At 51.4% G+C, this 20,971-nt stretch overlaps 1 protein-coding gene across 3 annotated transcripts in view; it reads left to right on the top strand.

The window, feature by feature from the left end:
• The window catches only part of LSP1 (lymphocyte specific protein 1), a 53,532-nt gene that overhangs the window by 10,949 nt on the left and 21,612 nt on the right, over positions 1 to 20,971 (top strand). Inside the window, exons 1-3 of one of the 3 annotated variants that reach the window (XM_062000343.1) lie at positions 4,083 to 4,235; positions 16,844 to 16,996; positions 20,292 to 20,381. In XM_062000343.1, the coding sequence (XP_061856327.1) occupies positions 4,177 to 4,235; positions 16,844 to 16,996; positions 20,292 to 20,381 (302 nt within the window). In that variant the 5' untranslated portion in view covers positions 4,083 to 4,176. Of the gene's footprint in view, positions 1 to 4,082; positions 4,236 to 16,843; positions 16,997 to 20,291; positions 20,382 to 20,971 lie in introns of those variants that run through there. The other 2 variants (XM_062000342.1, XM_062000344.1) reach the window with 2 other exon arrangements.

Below are 20,971 nucleotides of genomic sequence, written 5' to 3'. Positions count from 1 at the left end.
TATAGGGACCCCTTTCCTCACTGCTACACTTCTCATGTTTCCAAATGATCTTAGCACTTCAGGTCAGTAAGAGCTAATGTCATGACCTCTCTCTGGTCCTGGATTTCATCAATACAGCACGGTTTATGTCAGCCCTGCTCACACCTGAAGGCCCCCATCTCTGAGAGGCAGTCAGTACTGGTCCTGGGGCAAAAGTCTGCCAAGTCCTTGCATGATGAGGAGCTCATGCTGGCATCCTCCAGATGTCAAACTCAAGAGGGAGGCAAGACTCACTTACTGAGGGATTAACAGCTTTTCCCTCTGCCTGTTTGCATGGAGGATCTCACCTCTGGTAGGTAGTGGTATGTCATCACCTCTTGCCCTCCCTGCAGTCAAGTTCCTGGCTTCTGGTGAGAGCGGCTGCACCCCTCCTTGCCCCTCCTCCTGTGGATTGCTTGGCATCTCTGCTTGGAATAAGAGTGATGCTGTGATTTCATTCAGCCTTCAGCTACTGCTAGCCCATAGCTGCTAGCCATGTCTCTGCCTGTCAGAGCTCCTCCGACCTGCGTCCTTGGCTGGCTTGGACGATGGGAGTCACTGGCAGATTTAGGCCAATTCTCTCCAAAATAAGCCATCCCTGTAGGTGCATACTTCATTTCAACTGTGGGCAATTTTGGTGAAGTCAATAGGAACGTTCACATGCTTAAACCTAATTGGTTTAATTGGGAAGAGTATGTGAACTTTGCCAGAGCATGCAGGGGTGAAACCAGGAAGGCTAAAGCCATTTTAGAATTAAACCTGGCCAGGGAAGTAAAGGAAAACAAGAAGGGGATTTTCAGGTACATCAGCAGCAAAAGGAAGATGAGGGGCAATGCAGACCCGTTGCTGAACACAGAGGGTACCCTGGTGACAGAGGATGCAGAGAAAGTTGAACTACTGAATGCCTTCTTTGCTTCAGTCTTTACAGCTAAGTTGAGAAGCCCAGTCCAGCAAGGACAGTAAGATGGCCAGGACAGCAGAGGACTTGCCCTGGGTGGATGAGGAAGAGGTTAGAGACTTGTTGTTCAAGCTTAACACTCTTAAGTCAATGAGTCCTGATAGGATGCATCTGAAACTGCTGAGGGAACTGGCTGATGTAATTGCTAAGCCTCTCTCCATCATTTTTGAACATTTATGGAGGACCGATGAGGTGCCTGAGGACTGGAGAAAGGCCAATGTCATGCCAGTCTTCAAAAAGGCCAGGAAGGATGACACAGGAAACTACAGGCTGGTCAGCCTCACTCCATCCCTGAAAAGGTGATGGAACAACTCATCCTCAATGTCTTCTCTAAATCATGAGGGAAAAGGTGGTTATCAGGGGGAGTCAACATGGCTTCACTGGGGGAAATCCTGTTAGACCAACCTGACAGCCTTCTATGAGTGTATAACCGGCTGGCTAGATGGAGAGCAGTGGATGTCATCTACCTTGACTTCAGCAAGGCTTTTGACACTCTCCCATAACATCCTCATTAGAAAGCTCAGGCAGTGTGGATTGGATGAGTGGACAGTGAGGTGGATCGAGACCTGGCTGAATGACAGAGCCCAGAGAGTGGTGATCAATGGCACAGAGTCAAGTGGAGGCCTGTGGCCAGTGGAGTTCCACAGGGACCGGTTCTGGGGCCAGTCTTGTTCAACATCTTCATCAATGACCTGGATGAGGGGACAGAGTGTACCCTCAGCAAGTTGGCTGATGACACCAAACTGGGAGGACTGGCTGGTTCCCCAGAAGGCTGTGCTGCCATTCAGCAGGATCTCGACCGGTTTGAGAGTTGGGCAGAGAGGAACCTCATGAGGTTCAACAAGGACAAGTGCAGAGTTCTGCATCTAGGGAGATGCACCAGTACAGGCTGGGGATTGACCTGCTGGAGAGCAGCTCTGCAGAGAGTAACCTGGGAGTCCTGGTTGATAATAAACTAACCATGAGCCAGCAATGTGCCCTCGTGGCCAAGAAGGCCAATGGCATCCTGGGATGCACCAAGAAGAGTGTGGCCAGCAAGTCAAGTGAGGTTCTGCTTCCCCTGGTGAGGCCTCATCTGGAGTCCTGTGTCCCAGTTCTGGGCTCCCCAGCTCAAGAGGGACAGGGAAGTGCTGGAGATAGTCCAGCACAGGGCCATCAAGATGATCAGGGGACTGGAACATCTTCCTCATGAGGAAAGGCTGCAGGAATTGGGGCTGTTTAGTCTGGAGAAGACTGAGGGGAGATCTCATCTAATATTTACAAGTATATAAATGGTGAATGTCACAAGGTTGGGACATCTCTTTTTTCTGTTGTATCTAGTGACAGGACAAGGGGTGATGGGGATGAAGCTGGGACACAAAAAGTTCCATTTAAACACAAGAAAAACCTATTTTACTGTGAGGGTGAGGGAGCCCTGGCACAGGCTGCCCAGGAAGGGTGTGGAGTCTCCTTCTCTGGAAGTCTTCAAGAGCCACCTAGACGTGTTCCTGTGTGACCTGATCTAGGTAGATCTGCTTTGGCAGGGGGGTTGGACTGGATGATCTCTAAAGATCCCTTCCAACCTCAACCATTCTATGATTTTACGATTCTGATTACTCCTGTGAGTACTTGCAGGGCTGGGACAGGCTCTTTTTCAGCAGTAGAGATCTTTTGTGGTGGATCACTTGCATCTTCTCACCAAATTTAGAAAGAATGCAGTGTGACAGCATCTGAGCAGCTCTGAGATGGAGGCCAGCATCACTGTCTGTGCTTAATGGTTTGTGTTCCCTGATCACTTAGAGGATCCTGCAGAGAAATACCTGCAGAGAAAACTAAGCTGTTTTGAAGTGAAGAGACTGGGAAGGAGGGCAGGTACTTTCTTATGACCTGGCTTTAATGCAATTCCTTTTTATTGAGGTTTCTAGGTATATTTCATGGGCAACTTCCCCTTTCAGCTTACCCAGCAGCAAGAGACAATTCTGCAGAAGTGACTGAAAGGAAATGTGTAAATGAAATGAGAGGGACTGAAAGCAGAAGGAAGGTGAGACTGTGAGCAGATGGTCCCATCATAGCTGCTTCCATCTCAGAGATGGCCAGAGGAATATTCCCACTTAGAGGAACAGGGGCGGGTCATGCCACGAGCACCATGACAGCCAAGTACAAGGCAAGGCTGGAACTCAATGGGTATAAGTCCAGGCACCTGTTGGTTTAGTACAGGAGATGAAAGCACATGTGAACCAAGAGATGCAGGTTAGAGAAGAAAAGACTTCTCCCATAATGCAGTAGAGTGAGGAGCAACCCTCTGAACGCATGGCAGATGGGCATTTTGTTCTAGCAGGTGGCAGTGTCATTAGTTTTTCATCAAACACTCATACACTTCTTTCATCTCCTGAAAAATCAGCATTTCATCACTGTTTTTGGCCAGAGTTTTTTGCTCATGCCTAATTTGATGACTGGGGAAACTGAGGCACGGGAGAGCCGGTCACTTGAGCAGGTGAGGGAGGTGGTCTGGGAGCAGAAGCAGAGCGTGTGCTGCTTGCCTGCCCGGCTACAGCCTTGTGCTTTCCCCGAAAATCCAGCTGCTACCTCTGTCCCACAAGAATATTTTCCTTCGGTGCAGTGTTTGCCAGCAACACAGCCCGTGGCTCTGGGTACATCTCCGGGCATTGAGGGAACATTTGGAGATGAGCCCTTCACGAACACCTCTGCTGTGAATGGTCCAGGAGTGATTTACAGCCCTCCTAGATTTACAGCTGGATTTCTGCTCCCAAGTTGCTTTGTGTAATCAGGAAAGCAGTGGCAAAGATGGGGGAAAAGAAAAGGCGGGGGGAATTGAGTAAGGGAAGGAGGAGGGGGCTGGAGAGGATGAAGGAGGGAGAGCAGGGAGTTAAAGCCAAGGGCGGCACGGGAGAAGCCCCCTCGCCGGGGAGTGGGGAGCGCCAGGCTTCGTGCCGCGCTCCGGGGATTCTCCCGTGACACTTCCACGGGGCGGAGGAGGAGGAGGAGGTAGAGGTGGAGAAGACAAGCCGGGGGGTGTGGAGAGGGCGGGGGGGGGGCGGCTAGCAGAAACAAAAGGAAACCAGCCGCAGAACTTCCTGAAGGCGGCGAGGGGCCGCGGTGAACGCGCAGCGCCAGGCGGGCGAGCGAGAGAGCGGGTGGGCGGCTGGCTGCCGGCGGCGGGGAGGGGGCGGCGGGCGAGCCCCGGGCCAGCCCTGGCCACCATGACCAGCGCGCTGCTGAGGAGGAACTCCAGCAAGCAGGGCCTGCAGAACCTGATCAGGTGAGAACCCACCTGCCCGGCTGCGGGGGGCTGCTGCCCATGGCCGGCAGGGAGTACCCAGGGTGGGGAGGGGAGAATGAGGATGTGTTCCGGATCGACCGTCGCCGGGTGCCTTTACATCAGCTGAATTTCTTCCTCAGCCCGGTTCTCAAGCAGATTCAATGCGTTGGAAGGAAGGGAAATAGATAAACCACTGCCTCCCCGCCCCATCCCCCCCCCCCAAAAAAAAAGGAGACAATATGAGGAGAGCAGATTTGAACTTACTGATGGCTTTTCCAGGAGCACGCAACTGAAATAACTGAGCACAACTGTTCCGTGACACTCACCTGAGCCGGCTGGTCCCCTACTCCTGCTGGAGGCATGTCTCAGTGTGTCTTTTTGTGTTCCCTGAGTGCTGAAGGCTTCTGCCTAGAAAAAGGACTGGTTTCATTTTTTTGTGGGGAGCGTGCGTTTTGCACGCTGCGATGTGTATTCTCATTGCCCAGCTCTGTGAAGGGTCAGCTGCAAGCTGACGTCCTGCTTCAGATTGAATTAATAGTAATAGTGCTTGGAACGTTTCTCAGGGACAGTCGTTGCCGGGGCAGAGTGGTGGATGGTTCTGTTGGGTTTAGTCCCGCTTGACAGGCAGGGCTGAGCTAGGGAGCAGGACACGGCAGCATTGTGTGCTGGCACTGGGATTCCCGTCCACGTGGTCCCTCTGTGCTGCCCCGGGGTCAGGAAACGCTGCTCTCCTCTGTGCATCGCCGACCCTTCTCTGGTTGATGGTGGTGTGCCACGCTGGTGGCTCTGGCTAGGCAGAAGAGAGGCAGCTGGATGGATGAGAGGTGTAATTAAGGAGTGCTGGGCTTGCATCCTGTGTCTTGGGCACCTCTTGTCTCCCATGTGCTCACTGGTGCTTACTGGCCTTCAGCTGGGAGCTAGAAGATGTCAAGGTGGAAGTTACTTGGACAGGCGTTTCTCAGTCCATTTGGGATTCCCCCTAGCCCCCAAACCTTCTCAAACGAGTTTCTTGCTTTGGAAGGGAAAGTGGCTTCTACAACCATCCAGTCCCTCCCACCTTCTCCCTAAGCCAGTTCTGGAGCCAAGGGAGTGAATGTGGAAGATCCCACTGGTCGCACGGGCCCCTGGGCTGGAAAGCAGGCAGGAGGAGCTGACTGCTCTCTGTTCAGGAGGAGCTGACTGCTCTCTGTTCATCTCCTGTTTGGCCCGTTGCACTCTTTTTCCCTGATCTCAGCCCAAAGGGCCTGGGATTTTGGTTACATATCGCTGTTTTGGAACAGGGCTTAGTCAGCGGTCCACTGGGGCACAGAAACCTTTGTGTGGGTGTGCAGCAACCAGGGATGGGCTCAGATTTAGTGTCAGCTGGTACTGAGGGGGCTCAGACAAACGAACTGGGATGGGAATCACTTGCTCATGGTTGAACAGCAACTTATTTTGCACAGTGGCAGATGAGGGGAAGCGAGGGAAGCACATGTGCCTTGAACGCAGAAGAAGGGTGTCCAAAGAGCTGTCCTCAGCACAATCCAAGCCAGGGGTGTTTTCCAGTCCTGTATGGTGTCTCCGAATTTCTTGTACTGTGAATAAGGGACTTTTGGTGCCCCAGAAACTCATAGGAGCTTTTGCCAGAGCAACTCAGGGATGACATTTGTCCTGAGTGAGGTGATTATGCTTAATCTGGCTGAGCTTTGGCTTTTTCTCTCTTCCAGTCCTGCTTACAGATGAGGAGGGAGGTGGGGTGTGAAGATATATGAGGGATTTCTTCTGGTTTACACCCGTGTAACTTCGCTAACACTTATAGAAGTTAACTGGAAAATAGGCAGGATCTACTCCACACACAGCACAGCCAGTTTTGTGGTTGTATTTTGTCCCGAAGCAGTTTCCCTCCTCATCCCAGCAGTGGAGCTGGCTCTGCAAGCCCTGCCAGCCCAGGTGCAGGCACAAGCTCCCTCAGTCAGTGAATGGCTTGAGGCTCTTGACTTGTAGATAGATTGCTGTCAAGATTGCTGTGCTGTGCCTTTGTCCGTCCCAAGGTGACTGCAGGCAGAATGGTTACACCGCGTAGGTCCTGGACTCTTCTGGTGTGCCTGGGTGCATTGGTGACCCACAGCGTGAGCGTGCGAATGGCTGCTCAGAGCCTAATTCATGAGCACCAGGGATTTCAGTGTGACACCAAGACTTACCTGGCTGCTCCTGCCCTAGAGCATCAGCAGAGATAACTGGGGAAGTACCTTCTCTGATCATTGCGCAGCCAAGGGAGCTGCTTGCCAGGCTGTCCTACAGCTGGGTTAAGGGATCCTGAGCTGAAACCAGTGTAAAAATCTTGTGAGTTTGAGGTTGAAGAGCTGAGTCCCAATGCTTAAGCATCCAGCCTTGTGCTTGAGACAGAACCCCCAGCATTTCAGTGACCCATGCCCTTGTGCAGAGCAGGAGCGCCTGGTTGCTATCATCCAAACATTGGTCCCAGGAGCCAAATTTGCATGAAATGGCTTTTCTGCCAACTGTGTTGACAGGTTTAGCACTCATAGGCTGTGCTTTGAGGTGGTTGGTGTGCTTGTGAGCGGTGGACCATGTCAGAGGCACCACAGGCTCAAGCACTGAATCAGCACTTTGGGAAAGGGGAGGTGGGCTGGAAAAATTAGCCCTCCTTTTTCCTGCCCGGCTTTGCAGAAGGTGCAGGTGCATGCCACTTACAGCTAAAAGGTTGGAGGCTGGAAAGAACCTAGGGTTATGCGTTGTGACCACAGAACATGAGAGGCTGAGTACTTACCTGGGAAAGGCATAAGGAAGAAGGGGAGTTGCAGAGCTATGTACCTCCTCTCCTTTGCCCCACATGCTTGGGCACTCCCCTTGTCGGGCATAGTCTCTCTGTGGGGCTGTCATTCTTTGGGGGAAGATTTCTCCCTTTATAGTGTGTTAACAGAAGTGATCCCTCACATGGCTGCAAGACTTTGCATTTTTTTCAAGTCCTCTCCAAACATGAGCTGCTTTATCTTGTTATCGCAGTCTATTTTTTCTCCTTCTAATGAATTCCTATAAATAAGATAGGGATCCAGTGCCTGTCATGTTGATTCATTCACTTTGTTATCTGCTCCTGCTGGAATTTTACTCGCGCTCTGTTTATCGAGCCTTGAGTGTTTCACAAAAGAATATGGCTGTTCAATTAACCCACAAATCAGCCTCTCTGGAATCAGCTGTGCCACTCCTTGAAACTGGATTACAGGGCCTCTTAGTTGCCACTGTTCCCACAAAGTGCTGCAGTGGCTTGCTGTGACTGCATCCCCATAGCCAGGCTGGGGTTGTAGCTGGGGCAGAGGTGTGCACATGCAGATGGATGGGCCTTAGATGCTCTCATCTTGGTCAGCTTGGTTTTCATCCAGGATGTGGGTTAATCTCTGGTGGCCTTAGGAAGGAAGCTTACATCTGCTTTTGGGAGGATAGGGCAGTTTTCTTTCATGCTGCCTAGCACAGCAGGGGCCCTAACCCAGAACAGGGGCTGCAGAGCACAGGCAACAAATCAAGGAACAGCTGTAATCACGCAGCTGAAGTGAGAGTAACGCTGAGGGGAAAGGGAGCTGAATCTTGGGGGTGAAAAAGCTCAGGGGAAGAAAACAAGTCAGAAAATTAGAATGGATAATTTGTTTTATTATTTCTTCTATAAGGAGGGACTTTTGTGACTTTATCTTCCATGGAGTCGTTAATGAGAGAAGCCAAGGCATGAGCTCTGAAAGCCTGCATGCGCACCCCTGTATTTTGGCCCACCGTGGATGAGGACATGCTTCCTACCATGGCCGATGCCAGCACTGAAGGGCTGGTGCACTGCCCCTTCTATCTCCCTACAATGCTCTGCTGTGTTGTTGAGCAATGCCCTGGAAGAGCCTCCCAGCATTAGGGGTAGCTTTAAAATTCCTGAAACCCCTTGAATTTTGTTGAGAATAATACTTAGTTTACTGGCAGGGATGTGAGGGCCTTGCCCACCTCTGCGGGATGCTTTCCTTTCCACTTGCATGCGGTGTTTCCTGGAGCTTGCCAGGATGTGTCTCGGCAGGGAAGGTGCTGCTCCCAGTATTTCTGTCTTGACCTCCTGAGTGCTGTTCCTGGGATCAAGGAGCTCAAAGCACTTGGGAGGGCTGTATGGTGCTTAGAAGGGAGATGACATTTTTTGGGGGGTGGTTGATTTGTGGACGTGGTCTAGGCATGGCTTGTTGGCCAGGAGTTAGCTACTGCCTGCCAGGGCTTTTGCAGCATCTCTTTTCTCCACTTCCCTGACTTGTGGATAGGTGCAGGGAGCAAGGGAAACTTGCCATGAAGTGGAGGAGCTCTTTAAGGGGCAATGGGGAAAAGTAACATTCAGGAATGAGACAGTAGTAAAGCTGTTGTGTGGGGAGAGAGCGGAGGGATGCTGGCATGGGGACAGCACCTTCATTGGTGCCATTTATACTTTGCAGTACTCAGAAGGAGCCTGTGGTCCCTGCAGGGCTTACCCACCATGGTGCTCCCCTTCCCAAATCCTCCCTAGTTTGATATTTTTGTTAATGGCCTTCTCTTTTTTTTTTTTTTTTTTTATATCCCTCTTTTAGCAGACCCAATAGCACCTGTGCAAACCTTGTGAGCAGAAGGCAGGTAGCAAGGGAGAGCTGCCCCTTTGGCCAGACTGCTCACTTGGCACTGGTGGGGCATTCCGCGCCCCACTGTGACCTTACTAGTGCCAGCTCCTTGCAGAGCCACGTCATCCTGTTTTGGAAGCCAGGAGGGACTCAGGGTTTTGCCGCCTAGCTGAGCTGTGGGGCAGGGTAGGGGTAAGGGGCCAAGCCAGTGCATGGCAGGTACCAGCTCCCTGGATGCCTTGTGGAATGCTCACCCTCTGCTTTCCCTCCAAGAAGGGCAGTTCATCCTTCTTTCTCCAGTTGCAGAGGCTTCTCTGTCCCCTCTGAGCTTCCTGTGGATACATTCCCAGATTTTCCCAGCCCTGAGCTTTATTTCTTCGGAAGCACTCCACCTACCATTTACTTCTCCCATAAGCCAGCTGATATTTTTTGTGCAGCAGACATCAGCAGCAGCATCCCTCAGCTCTGTGGTGAGCTGAGGGCAAACGGGGGCTGCAAAGTGTCTCTATCTCACGGCAAGAGGCTGGAGTGGCTGTAAGCACAGGAGTTGCTCCCAGTATTTTGGGGCAAAGACGGGGGTTTTTCTCATGAAGACACGCTTCCTTAGCACAGCAGGGGCTGAGGACTTGCTGTTGACTCTGGTTCCTGTTGCAGCACAGCCCATCAGTGATGGCCATAAATGAAGAGAGCCTCAACTCTCCCAGGGAGCGGAGCAGCGCGTTCCCACGGCCTCCCTGCTGCCTCCTGTCAGGGCTCGGACAGCAAACTCCCTCCTGCTGCTGGGGTCTGCAGGGGTTGGGGGGAACTGTGTTGCCCTGAGGGCTGCAAAGTGAAGGACTCGTGGACAAGGCAGCAGGGCTGTAAAAAGCAGTGTGCCTGGTATGGATCTCACTCTTAATCCTGGCTTGAGGCAGGGGTAAGCCTGTTGCTTGCCTCCCTAGGCTCAGACCTCTTTGCCAGCATGAGTGTATCAAGAAGGATGCTGGCTGACTGTAGGCAAGGCGGGGAGGCTATGGAGGCTTGCATCCCTCTGAGGAAAAAAATGCAAAAGCTGGGTAAGGCTGTCTACACCTCTCTGACAGGTCTGTTTTCTCCTCGGCTTGCTTCTCCCTTGCAAAAACAGAGCGCTGACTTCTTGCTCTTTGGAAAAATCTCTGATTTCTTGAACCTTTAGGGCTGAGATGGAGAGACCGTGAGAAAGGCCATGGTTCGAGGTTGTTCATTGCACCAGTTTCTCACACCTACTGAATACCATGGAGCACTGAGAGGGCTTGAACTCCAGCCCTTTCCTCCCCCCTCCGACAAATTCCTGACCAGTGATGTTAGTACATTACGGCACCAGCCTATCTGTGTGCTAAGGACCCACAGTCCTGGGGGTACAATCCATCATCTTGCAAGGGATTCGTTAGGATTCTATCTGCCATGATTAAACCTAATAATAATAAAAAGAAGCAGTCATTCCCATCGGCTGCCTCGTGCCTCTCCAAGTGGGCTGTTCATCACCCACAGCGTCTAGAAGCGTGGACCATCCCCTGGGCCTTTCAGGAGCTGCCGTCCTGTGAGAGGCAGGAGGCAAAAGGTGAGGCTTGTGATGAAGGACCAGCCCTGCCTGCATCCCTCCTCCGAGGTCTGCTCCTGCCATTTGCCCCCAGCTTCCTCAGATGGCCCTCATTTTGCTTGTGGAAGCAGTAAATTACCATGCTGGGGCTTTCCCTACGTGTCACACTGCAGTGATAGGTCAGTCTTTGTGAGGAATTTAATGAAGGCTAAAGCAGGCAGTTTTAATACCTGGCATGTGTGAATGTGTGTCTGCACATCTGCACATCCTTCTTGGAGCAGAAATGGGCTGTGGTTTTGTGGAGGAAACTCCCAAAATTAATTTAGAAGAGTTGCTTTTATTTTTAAGGGGGAGCTGTGTTGAATATGATTTTTCTTCCATTTCTGCTTGATCACAGTTTGGGCTGTATCATATTGTGTTCAGACACTGTGGTGTGTCCTCACCACCTGCCCTATGATGCCTGTCCACCCCACCAGCTCCAGTGAGTCAGAGGGGACTGTACGTGCAGCCACTCTGGGTGCAAAGTGGCTCTGTCTTGTTCTTTGCATCTTGAAGGCGAAATGTGCTTTATAGGACAAAGAGGAAGTCATGCCTGAGACTCTGCAGCTTGTGAGTGGGGTGGGGATGTTTGGTATGAGTAAAAGGCTGAGGGTGAAGCATGTATACACATTTTTGTCCTTGCCTCCCCCTTCTTGTTCAAGCTCTGTAGCCTGGACTGTGCATGGAGCAATGCAGCTCAGGAATTACATGAATGTATGGGAGGGAGAGGCTTGTGCAGCATCTCTGGCTGCCTTTGACTGACAAGCTGATCTTTCAAAGCTGGGATAACCATCTCCCCTGAGACTTGTCTGAAATAAACCCCAGGCTGTGACGTTGTAATTTTTAATTTAATTTCTTTTCCTACTCTCCCTGTATTGTACTCCTGCCCACACCCCCCCTTCCTTATTCAATGGGATGATGACCCAGCTGTAGTGTTTGCTGTCAAACCACATTACTCCTAAGACACAGAACCATGTCCATCAAGATGGGCTTTGCCAGGCCATGTCCCCAGTGTCGAGGAGCACAGCTGAGGCTGCTGTTCAGCAGCAGCCCTTGGCAGGGCATTAAAGAGGGAGGTTGGATGGCTTTGTGGTGATCTTGGGCAAGCCCTTGGGCATAGGAACAGGTTTCTAAAGGTGTCTTGATAGTTGGAAGTATAACTGAGTCTTTGGAAAGTGCTGACATGTTGAACTGATGCCTAGTACTGGTGTCCATGATGTGAGCCAGCCCCCGGGACTCTGCTTTGAGCCAGGGCACATGTGATTTGCAGGGATGGAGAGGAGCTTAGCCAGGGCAGCATGACCATGCATTGCCTGCAAGTGTCTTGAGCCATGACTGTTGTGCTGACCTGACACCATTTGTCCTGAATGGCCTGAGCAGAAGACCCAGATGTTACCTGTGTGTTTCAGCATCGCTACTTTAGTCAAACTTTTGCCATTTCTAATTGGTTAAGAAGTCATTAATGTATCAGCGGAAGGTCGGATGAATGGGGGAGGTATAGCCTCCATTGTGGCCTTTTAAGAGTGTCCTCTTCCATTTCCTGTGACAGGGTGAGCCACACATCTCTGTGCCCCTGCCAGTCAATCTGGGCCCTTTCTAAATGAGTGCCAAATGCAATGTGAAATCAAGCCTGGCAGCTCTGCTCAGCAGCCGGGTGAACTTGTTGACAATGCTGGGCCGTATTCTGCACTGATACTGTATCTGGCACTGTGATAAGGCAGCAGAGGCTGCAGTGGGTTATGTGGGAAAAGGAAATTCCCTTGCTGATGTTTCTGGTATCTTCCTTTCCCCTTACCTCAACTGAGAGGCCAAGGGAATGGCTGCTAGGGGATGCAGGATTGCCTTTCCCAGTTCTCTAATTCATGCAGCCTCATCTCTTGGGAGGGATATTTTCCGGAGTGGTAGATGCTGCTGCTTCCACAGGTGATATTGGTAGATAGCCAACATGTCAGGGGTTGCACATGGCTCCTCCTAAACACTATTCCCAAAACCTCTTCACTTGTGAAGCCTGGCTCTGTGGGAGCAGCCTGCTTGACAGAGGCAGCAACCAAAGTCAACACCACCCTGGCCCGGTACCCTGGCGAGCTCAGCAGACAGGAATGTGATAGAATCATAGAATGGTAGGAGTTGGAAGGGACCTTTAGAGATCATCTAGTCCAACCCCCCTGCAGACGCAGGTTCACCTAGATCAGGTCACATAGGAACATGTCCAGGCGGGTCTTGAAGACCTCCAAGGAAGGAGACTCCACAACCCCTCTGGGCAGCCTGTGCCAGGGCTCCCTCACCCTCATAGTGAAATAGTTTTCTCTTATATTTAAGTGGAACTTTTTGTGTTCCAGCTTCATCCCATTACCCCTTGTCCTGTTGCTAGCTACTATAGAAAAAAGAGATGTCCCAACCTCCTGACACCCACCCTTTAGATATTTGTAAATGTTAATAAGATCACCCCTCAATCTCCTCTTCTCCAGACTAAAGAGCCCCAGTTCCCGCAGCCTTTCCTCATATGAAAGATGTCCAGTGTGCTGGTAGAGGGTTCCTGCTTTTTTCTGGCACAGGTCTGCAAAGCCTCCAGGAGACATTTCGTTTTCCTTTCTGGAATTAGCTTTAGTGCTGAAGGTTGGGTTTGGGCCAGCAAAGCTTCCTTTGAGCTGTTGGCTGTGCAAAAGACTCCTTGAGTCTGCAGCATTTCCCTTAAAACATAGCTCATCTGGTGCCAGAAATTTCCCTCACCTGGATATTATAATCTTCTCAAGTGCCAGTGAGGAATTGCCCAAAGGAGATGTGACCTTTCCAGCACGTCTGTCTGGAGCGGGCATTCATGGCCATGGGGCATGATGCAGCTAAGGTGTGTGTGCCTGTATCCTTGTTCTGTAGGAGGAGGAGAGGTTTTGTAGTGCAAATGGAAATAAAACCCCTCCCTTGGCTAGGGGTCTGGAGGGAGGTGAAGTTAAGATCTGAATCTGAAATGGCAACTGGTCCCAGTCAGAGCCCAAGTCTGAGTGTTCCAGATGCTTGGCAAGTTGTGACTCCGTCACCAAAGCTGAACCAAGGTTCTTCCAGCCTGTCCTTATACCTGCAGAGCCTCTTCCACAAAGAGCATTTTGCCCCAGACCGAGACCTCCAAAAGCTTGTGGCAGAGATGCAGGGACTTGCATCTTGCAACTCTTCAAATCTTCTTGTATTCCATTTCCCTGTCCTGTGCTGAATGAAATTAGGTGGGAAGCTCTCGGTGCCATCAGCAGCTATTGAGGCTGCTTCTTCTGAAAACATCCACAGCTTGGGACTGGTCTGGAAAAGTGCTGGCTAGAGGGGAAGGCAGAGGTAGACAATATCTACCCCATCCTGAGGCACCGGGTAATTATTTCTGGAGATGAGAAAGACTGGTTGTGCAGCCTCACTGTGGGCTGAGCATGTCGGTTTACCCAATGTAACTGGGAGCAATTAGAGCAAATGGGAGGCTGTGGCCCCTTCTTAAAAAATGGAACCATTTGGAAATTAAATCTTTCCACCTTTTTGCTTTGAAAGGCGATTTAACAGCTGACCCTCTCTTCACACTTGGGCTTGTCCAAATTGAAATGGTACAGTTCCTCTGGGCTCCAAAAACCACTTGTAGCTGACTCAAACACAGGGGCTTTGACAAAGTTTAGTTTCTCATTTGTTTGTTGGGGGCTGGGCTTTGTTTGTTTTTCACTGAAGACAAATGTTTGTGCTGCTAGGTCAGTCAAAAAGAAATTGTCCTTTTCCCTCCGCTTGTCAGTGTGACTGCTGAACCCCGAAGCATCGCTCGTTAAACCTCCCTCCTCTGGCGGCCTGTTTGTGCATGAGAGAGCTCTGAATCTGCTAATAAACTGGGTTCAGGTGGTTGCTGGAGGGTGCTGCTATTTCTGCACCCAGGGTGAGTGGGGGCTCAGGGAGGGCTTTGTCCACAAGCCCTAGTGCTGAGAGGGGCTCCTGCCTTGATGCTTGGTTTGCCTGCACCACGTGCCAGCACAGTGATGGGCAACTTGAGGGCACAGTGTGCTCTGTGACACAGGGAGCTGGGAAAAATACTGTTTCCCTGCTTTTGCAGAAAAATCCTTCTCCCCAAAACGGTCGCCCCTGGCTGTGTCCTCAGCCCCGTTGGAGGGTGCAGGGACAGAATAGCGAGCCGGTGAGGTCATGGGGAGAGAGTTAGTCACATCCAACTGGGAAAGGGAGAGGGCTGCCAACTGCTGTTGCTCTCAGCTCACGTGGTTGGAGGGGACCCCCCTCCGGGGTCCCCCAGGCACCCCAGCCAAGCCAGGGGCGTTGTGCAGCACTGCCTCTGCAGCAGCCTCCCGAGGAGCTGGAGGAGGAGACAAAAGAATGAAATAAAAATCTCTGTTGTCCTGGCATAAACATGGACCTTGCTTCTCGTACGTGAGGTGATGTGGGCAAGAGGGGGTTAAGAGCCTTTTTGAATCAGAGACTATCTGGAGCTGTGGCACAAGGGAGGGAGATCATGGCAGAGTTTAATGAATGACTTCATTTATATATTGAAAAAAATGAAACCCCAACAACACGGTGGCTTCCTGCCAGGCACACAGACAGGAGTTTCTATGGGAACCTGGGGGAAAACAATAAATAAGAGTATGGGATGAGTAAGGAAGGGAGGAGTAAAGCCTGGACTCCAGTCCAGGTCCACTTTATTCTCCCTGGGGAGGAAGGTGGCAAGGGGCACGAGAGGAGAGAAGGAGAAAGGGTGGCTTAATTTGCTGCTTGCAGAAATACCCCACCCCAAGTAAGGCACATGGCAATTCCATGGTGGCAGAGCGATCCCGTGGCCCAGTCCCAGGGTCTGCTTCATTCCATGTTCCTCCATAGGTTCAGTGGGGAGGGGTGTCCTGTTTCTGCCTCGGGGAGGGTGGGAGTTTGGGAGGGCAGGGTACAGGGTCAGCCCTGCCAGGGTGGCGAGTGGGTGCTCTTCAAAGGGATGCTGAGGGGCCGAGCTTGGCAGTCCTGCTCACACCACAGGTTCAAACAGGCTCTGAGTGACTCTCCCCTGGAGAGGTTGGCAACATTCACAAGGTGATTAGAAAAGCCAAATTTTGCTTGAATAAAGTGTCTCATTTGAAAAAATGGTTTTCCTCTTCCTTTGTTGGCAGATGGGGAGATCTGTCCTGAACCTCCAAACAGCATCTTAGTGAGGTCTTCTGGTATAGTTCATTGTCATTTGGACTGTGGCAAAGCTGATGAAGTGGCACTTCTAGGGTCATCCGCAACCTACCCCTTGTACACTCAAACTGGGCTGAAACAAGTCTCAACTAAGACATTTTTTGTTTTTTTTTTTTTCTCTTTTCCACAAGCTCTTTGCCCCAATCTAAACTGATGTATCATGTCTCCTACTAAGCAGGTTCATTCTATTGGGATTGCAGCCTTAGGGGGTGCTCAAGGTGGGGAAGGTACATGTTGGGTTAGATCTTGCTGCTGACATGGGACCACCTTCCTGACTTCTGTGTGTGTGCCTTGCACAGGGGCCTTTCTGTAAATAGGCTTGCAAACACAGAGGGAAACAGCCTTCATGGTCTATTTTGGACCTGGCCAAGCCAAGGATGAGTGGGGTGAGGGATCATCTGCACCAGCATCAGCCCCAGGTACCACAAGTCAGACCTGCTCTGCTCAGCTGTCATTGCAGGCTCTTTGGGTGAGCAGTGACCACACCATGGTGGCCTGTCCTTTTCTACCTGCATCCCATGGGTGCTGCCAGGGGTGGAGCAGGAACTGATCCCACATAGGGAGGGAATGGTGTTATCGCTGGAGGAGGAATGTGGCAGCCACCTTATCACTTCCTTGAGGATGCAAGAGGCCATTCTGCTGCCAGAGGCATTATTATCCAGCAGTGGAGAAGCAAGGACAAGTTTTTTCTCCTCTGCAGGGCTGGAAGGAAGCTGGGCAGGGAAGAGCAGGACACAGCCACTGCTGTTCCCTCCACTGCTAATCAGATAGGAACAGCTCAACTACTTAACTCACTTCCAGGGTACACATCTCAACCTCCCTGGGATAAAGTTGGAGATGGGAGCATGAGATTTCTTGCAGTACTGCAAGAGCATTTCCAAACCCTTTCGGGGTTGCAAAGCTGCTTTGCAGTGAACAGTGCTTCCCAGTGGGCTTCCAGCCCGCAGGGAGGTGGCTGGTCTTTGAGGAGAGGGCTAAGCACCACATCTTCCTCGGGTTGAGAAAGGCTCTCCTGCACCCCTCTCCCAACCCCCGTGTCCCCCCTTATCCATGCACGTCGGTCACACAGATGGAGGTGGGGATGCAGCATGGAGGACCACTGCTCGTGGTGGGAGCACTCCTCTGCCGGGGTGAGCCTGGGCAGCTTGGGGGATTGTCAGCAGGTTTCCTAGGCAGCTGGCATTAAGGATGGGTTTCTCTCTCTGGCTCGGCAGGCTGACGGCACAGTGGAGCGTGGAGGACGAGGAGGAAGCGGCGAGGGAGCGGCGGCGGCGGGAGCGGGAGAGGCAGCTGAGGTCCCAGGCAGAAGAGGGCTTCAATGGCAGCAGCTCCTGCTCGGAGAGTGTGGGACCCGCACAGGAAAACCAGTAAGGAATACCCATTATAAATCCTTCAGTGATACACTCTCTCCTTGCAGCAAAACCCTCAAACACCTGTGGAGTGGCTGTCTCTGCTGTCCAGGATAGTTTGGGGAGATGGGGAAAGGGCTCTGATAGGTTTGGGTAAGGGAATTTAGCCCAGACTAACAAATAATGTGTTTCTACTTGGGCAGGAAAGGTCATAATCCCTGCTTTACTCTTTTTATGGGCCAGAGGCTTGGTGTTTTACTGCCCTGAGAGTTTAAACCAGGGCAGCTTGGGTGAGGCCAAGGTCAGGCAGGGCAATCCCCATCACCAGGGATTGCAGTGCCTGGTTAAATTTTGGCTTGTGAGTCACTGAAACTAAGGAAAGATCCTGATCTGTGTGAGAACAGATACGTGCCTGAGGATGTGACACATGACCCCCAGGCAAGTCTCTGCACCAGTGGCCGAGCAAGTGCGAATCTCTCCTGGCTGGGCTCCCTGCTCCTCCCTCGTAAGATGCTGCCCCAGCAGTGGGGAGCACGGAGCAGCTCCTGAGCTGAAGCAGTTCCCAGCTCCAAGGCTTAACATGATGCTTTAATGGGGCGAGACCTAAATGGAAATAGTTCAGGAGGCATTTGTGGAAATGCTGAACTCTCTGTTGTCTGAGAGGAAACCTCTGGAGATGGGATGACAAGTCACATCCCGAGCATCCCACTGCAGCCTGCCTGTGTCCACAGTTCAGCAGCTCAGGTGCTATGCAGCATTAGAGCTGGCACAAAATCCAGTCTGAAAAACTTAAAAGACCCCCAATCTTCCCACTATTTATGTGTCCAACTAATTTCTAAATGTGTTAAACATGGAAAGGTGGGGGCAGGATTTGGGATTACAGTCAGAGAGAAGCAGCAGCAGCTTCATTTTACTGGAAAAATAACAAAAATGTTTTATAAAAATCTACTTTTTTCCATTAAAATACCATTTTTTTCTCAAATACTTTAAAAATTATGCACAAGTCTCTTCTTTTTGGGTCTAAATGCATTGCAAAGAAGCTTTGAAATCTTTTGTGAGAGTAGACCTGGTGATATCCTGCAGACAAAACCACCGCAGTCTGTCCTAAAAACAAACAGAAGCTCTGGAAAGCAATAATAATTCTTAGCTTTTTCAAACTCCATTTTACACAGGGGCTGGAAAATAATTGGTAGAGGTCTTTAAAACGTCAGATAAGATTTCTGGTCTCTGTGTCCCTGGGAGATGCTGTGAGTGGCCTGCATGCAGGAGCCCAGTTGACAGACTCCAGCGCCACGGGCATGGGCACAGACATGCTGCTGGCACAAGGGACTGCTGGTGTTCCCCGAATTTAATTGAGTGCTTAAGCATCTGTAAAGAGGCAATGGCAAGAAGAACAACTCCTAAAATTAGGTGTTTTGCTCCCTGCTCCATATTGCTTGAGCTTGCTGGGCCAGGCTTCAGCAGAAGGATATTTCTTCTTCTGTGGCTGTCCTCTGGTTTCATCTGGTGCTGCTGACAGCCACCTGGGCTCACCCATGCAGCCGGGGCAGCCCTGGCTATTAATCTTCTGAAAAGCTTCGCTCTCTCTTGTGTAAACACTCCCCTGTCCTTCCCTCTGCTCTTCCCACGCTGGGACTCATTCTGTCCACGTTGCTCCTGTTTGTACAAACCCACCCTCAGCATTTCCTTGCACCAAAGGGCCAGAGTGAAGCTCCTCTCCCCCCTGCCCCCACTGCCCCACTGAAAAAATGGAGAAATAATCTGCAAAACAGTGGGTCTGTAGGAAAAACATGAGTGGCCTTGGGAGCCAGAGGGACGGATGTCAGCTTGATGGAGCTGTGCTGGCTGCTGCTTCCCCTGGGGCTGTGTTTGTACAGGGGCACAAGGAAGTGACCAGTTTTCAGACAAAATTTGGCTCGTCTGTCTTTCTCCCTGGCAGCTTTTCTGATAGTCTGAACACACATTTGTGGACAAGGCCACAGATACCACAGTGATTCTGCCTTGGGCATCATCAACTGGGATTCAGCAGATCTGTGGTCCCATCCTGGCTCTCCATCAGCTTTCCTCAGCGTTCTCCTGGGGCATCAACAAGCTACTACAATAGAGTGGGAAATAACCTATCCTGGACTGTGGTGTCCCAGACCTATGCAGCATTGCTGCTTGGCAGCCTGAGGCTGGGGTCATGGAGGAGGCGAAAAGCATCTCCTGACACCTCCCAAGAGCCGACAACAAGAGCAAAGACTCGCCCACGTTTATTATGCATTGTGAACCTCTGAGTTTTAAACTAATCTGTGAGTCCCACATGCTAATTCCTGTTCCCAGGGGACGTGACTATCCTGCGTCTCAAAAACATCTGTGGAGCCACTTCTACAGGCCAATGCTTGCAACGTGGCTGCTCAGCCAGGACTCCCAGGCGGGAGTCGAATCTCCATGTGAGTGCAAGGAGTGAAATCAGCAAAGCCGCAGTGATGCGTGTGCAGGGCCAGCGCACATCTGGTGCCGGCAGCTGTGCGCCCTGGGAGGGCCATGGCTCTGCGGGCAGGCAGCCAGGCTCATGCAACTGCCTCTGATTGGCTCCAAGCTGGAAGGGAACATGAGGATCCAGCCCAGAACTTGAGCCAGTGTCCTAATCTTTGGGTCTTTGTGCCTTCCTCTTCCAGTGCTTTGTTCAGGATGGCTCCTGATGATGTCTTTACTTTGGGGCTATCTACAAGAATAGGACAGGCAGCAACCAAGCTTCATAAAATCATATCATTGTTTTGGCTGGAAAAGACCTTTAGGACCATCGAGTCCAACCACTACTCTCACACTGCCAAGCCCACCACTAACCCATGTCCGTCAGCACCTCAGCTACATGGCTTTTGAATATCTCCAGCGATGGGGACTCCACCACCTCCCTGGAAAGCCTGGGACTGTGTCTAAATCTTGAAACACCTCTGGTCGAAACAAGCTAGGGCCAGCTCTGGTGCAGAAGAAAACCATAGGCTTTTGGGATTTGATCTACTACTTGTCTGTTGCTCACCTGTGTGCAGCCTCTTCGTGACAGACACACAGAGCTGCTCCTTCTTCCTCTCCATCTTGCAGTGATGCCTTGAGACACCCTCTTTGTACAGGGGAGATCCTGAGCACTTGGCAAAGGCACCTTTCCTTTAATGGAGGGCGAGGCTTCAAGTGAGAGCAGCCAGAGGAAAGAAGGCGCTATGACTGGAGGGAGAAAAGGATGATATCAAGTTGTGGCTCTTTCAGTCCAGGTTTGGATTTGGGTTTTTTTTTTGCATCTCACATCTTAATTTTGCTTCTTGTTGTGTTTCAGCTATGACTTTAAGCCATCTGGGACTTTGGAACTGGAGGAGGATGAAGGTTTCAGTGACTGGTCCCAGAAGCTCGAGCAGCGCAAACAGAGGTGGGTGGGAGCCAGCTGGATAGAGGGGAGGGGAGCCAGCATGCCCAGCAAAAGGACTGGCCCTGAGGAGTGGTGGCCAAGCCCAGGTCAAGCTTGAGCATGCATAAACCGAGGCCAGAGGCTGAAGCATCAGCAGGGCAGGCCAGGCCCCTTGCCACAGGGATGGATGCCCTCCGCCTGCCTTTTGGGCCAGTGGGGAGGAACAGGCTGAGGGCCTGCCCTGGGCCTCAGGGATGTTTGGATTGAGCTTTGCACTCCAAGCAATGGCAGGCTGCCAGGATGCCTGGGTTTGGAGGAGTGACAACAGTGGATTTAAGCCACCTGAGCTGCTGCAGGGGCTGAAACGGCCTCTAACATAATCCAGGCCAGCCTAAAAAGCTGTTCTAAATTATTGCTGCTTCCTGGCTCATGTCAGCATAGTGGGTGTTATGGCCCCAGCCCACCTGGTGCTTGACTCCTCTTTCAGTGAGGGAGAACAGGCAGCAGTGAGGCCTGGTGAGGTGCTTGTGTGTTGGCTGTTGTGTGCCCATCTCCCATCACTCTTCCCTTGCTGAGCTGAACCAAACTCCTACCTTAACCACTTCCCTTGG

The sequence above is a fragment of the Colius striatus genome, chromosome 7 (assembly GCF_028858725.1).
Source record: "Colius striatus isolate bColStr4 chromosome 7, bColStr4.1.hap1, whole genome shotgun sequence".
Classification (NCBI taxonomy): domain Eukaryota; kingdom Metazoa; phylum Chordata; class Aves; order Coliiformes; family Coliidae; genus Colius; species Colius striatus.
The sequence above is the reverse complement of the archived record's forward strand: the minus strand, read 5'-3'. Positions and strand labels throughout refer to the sequence as shown.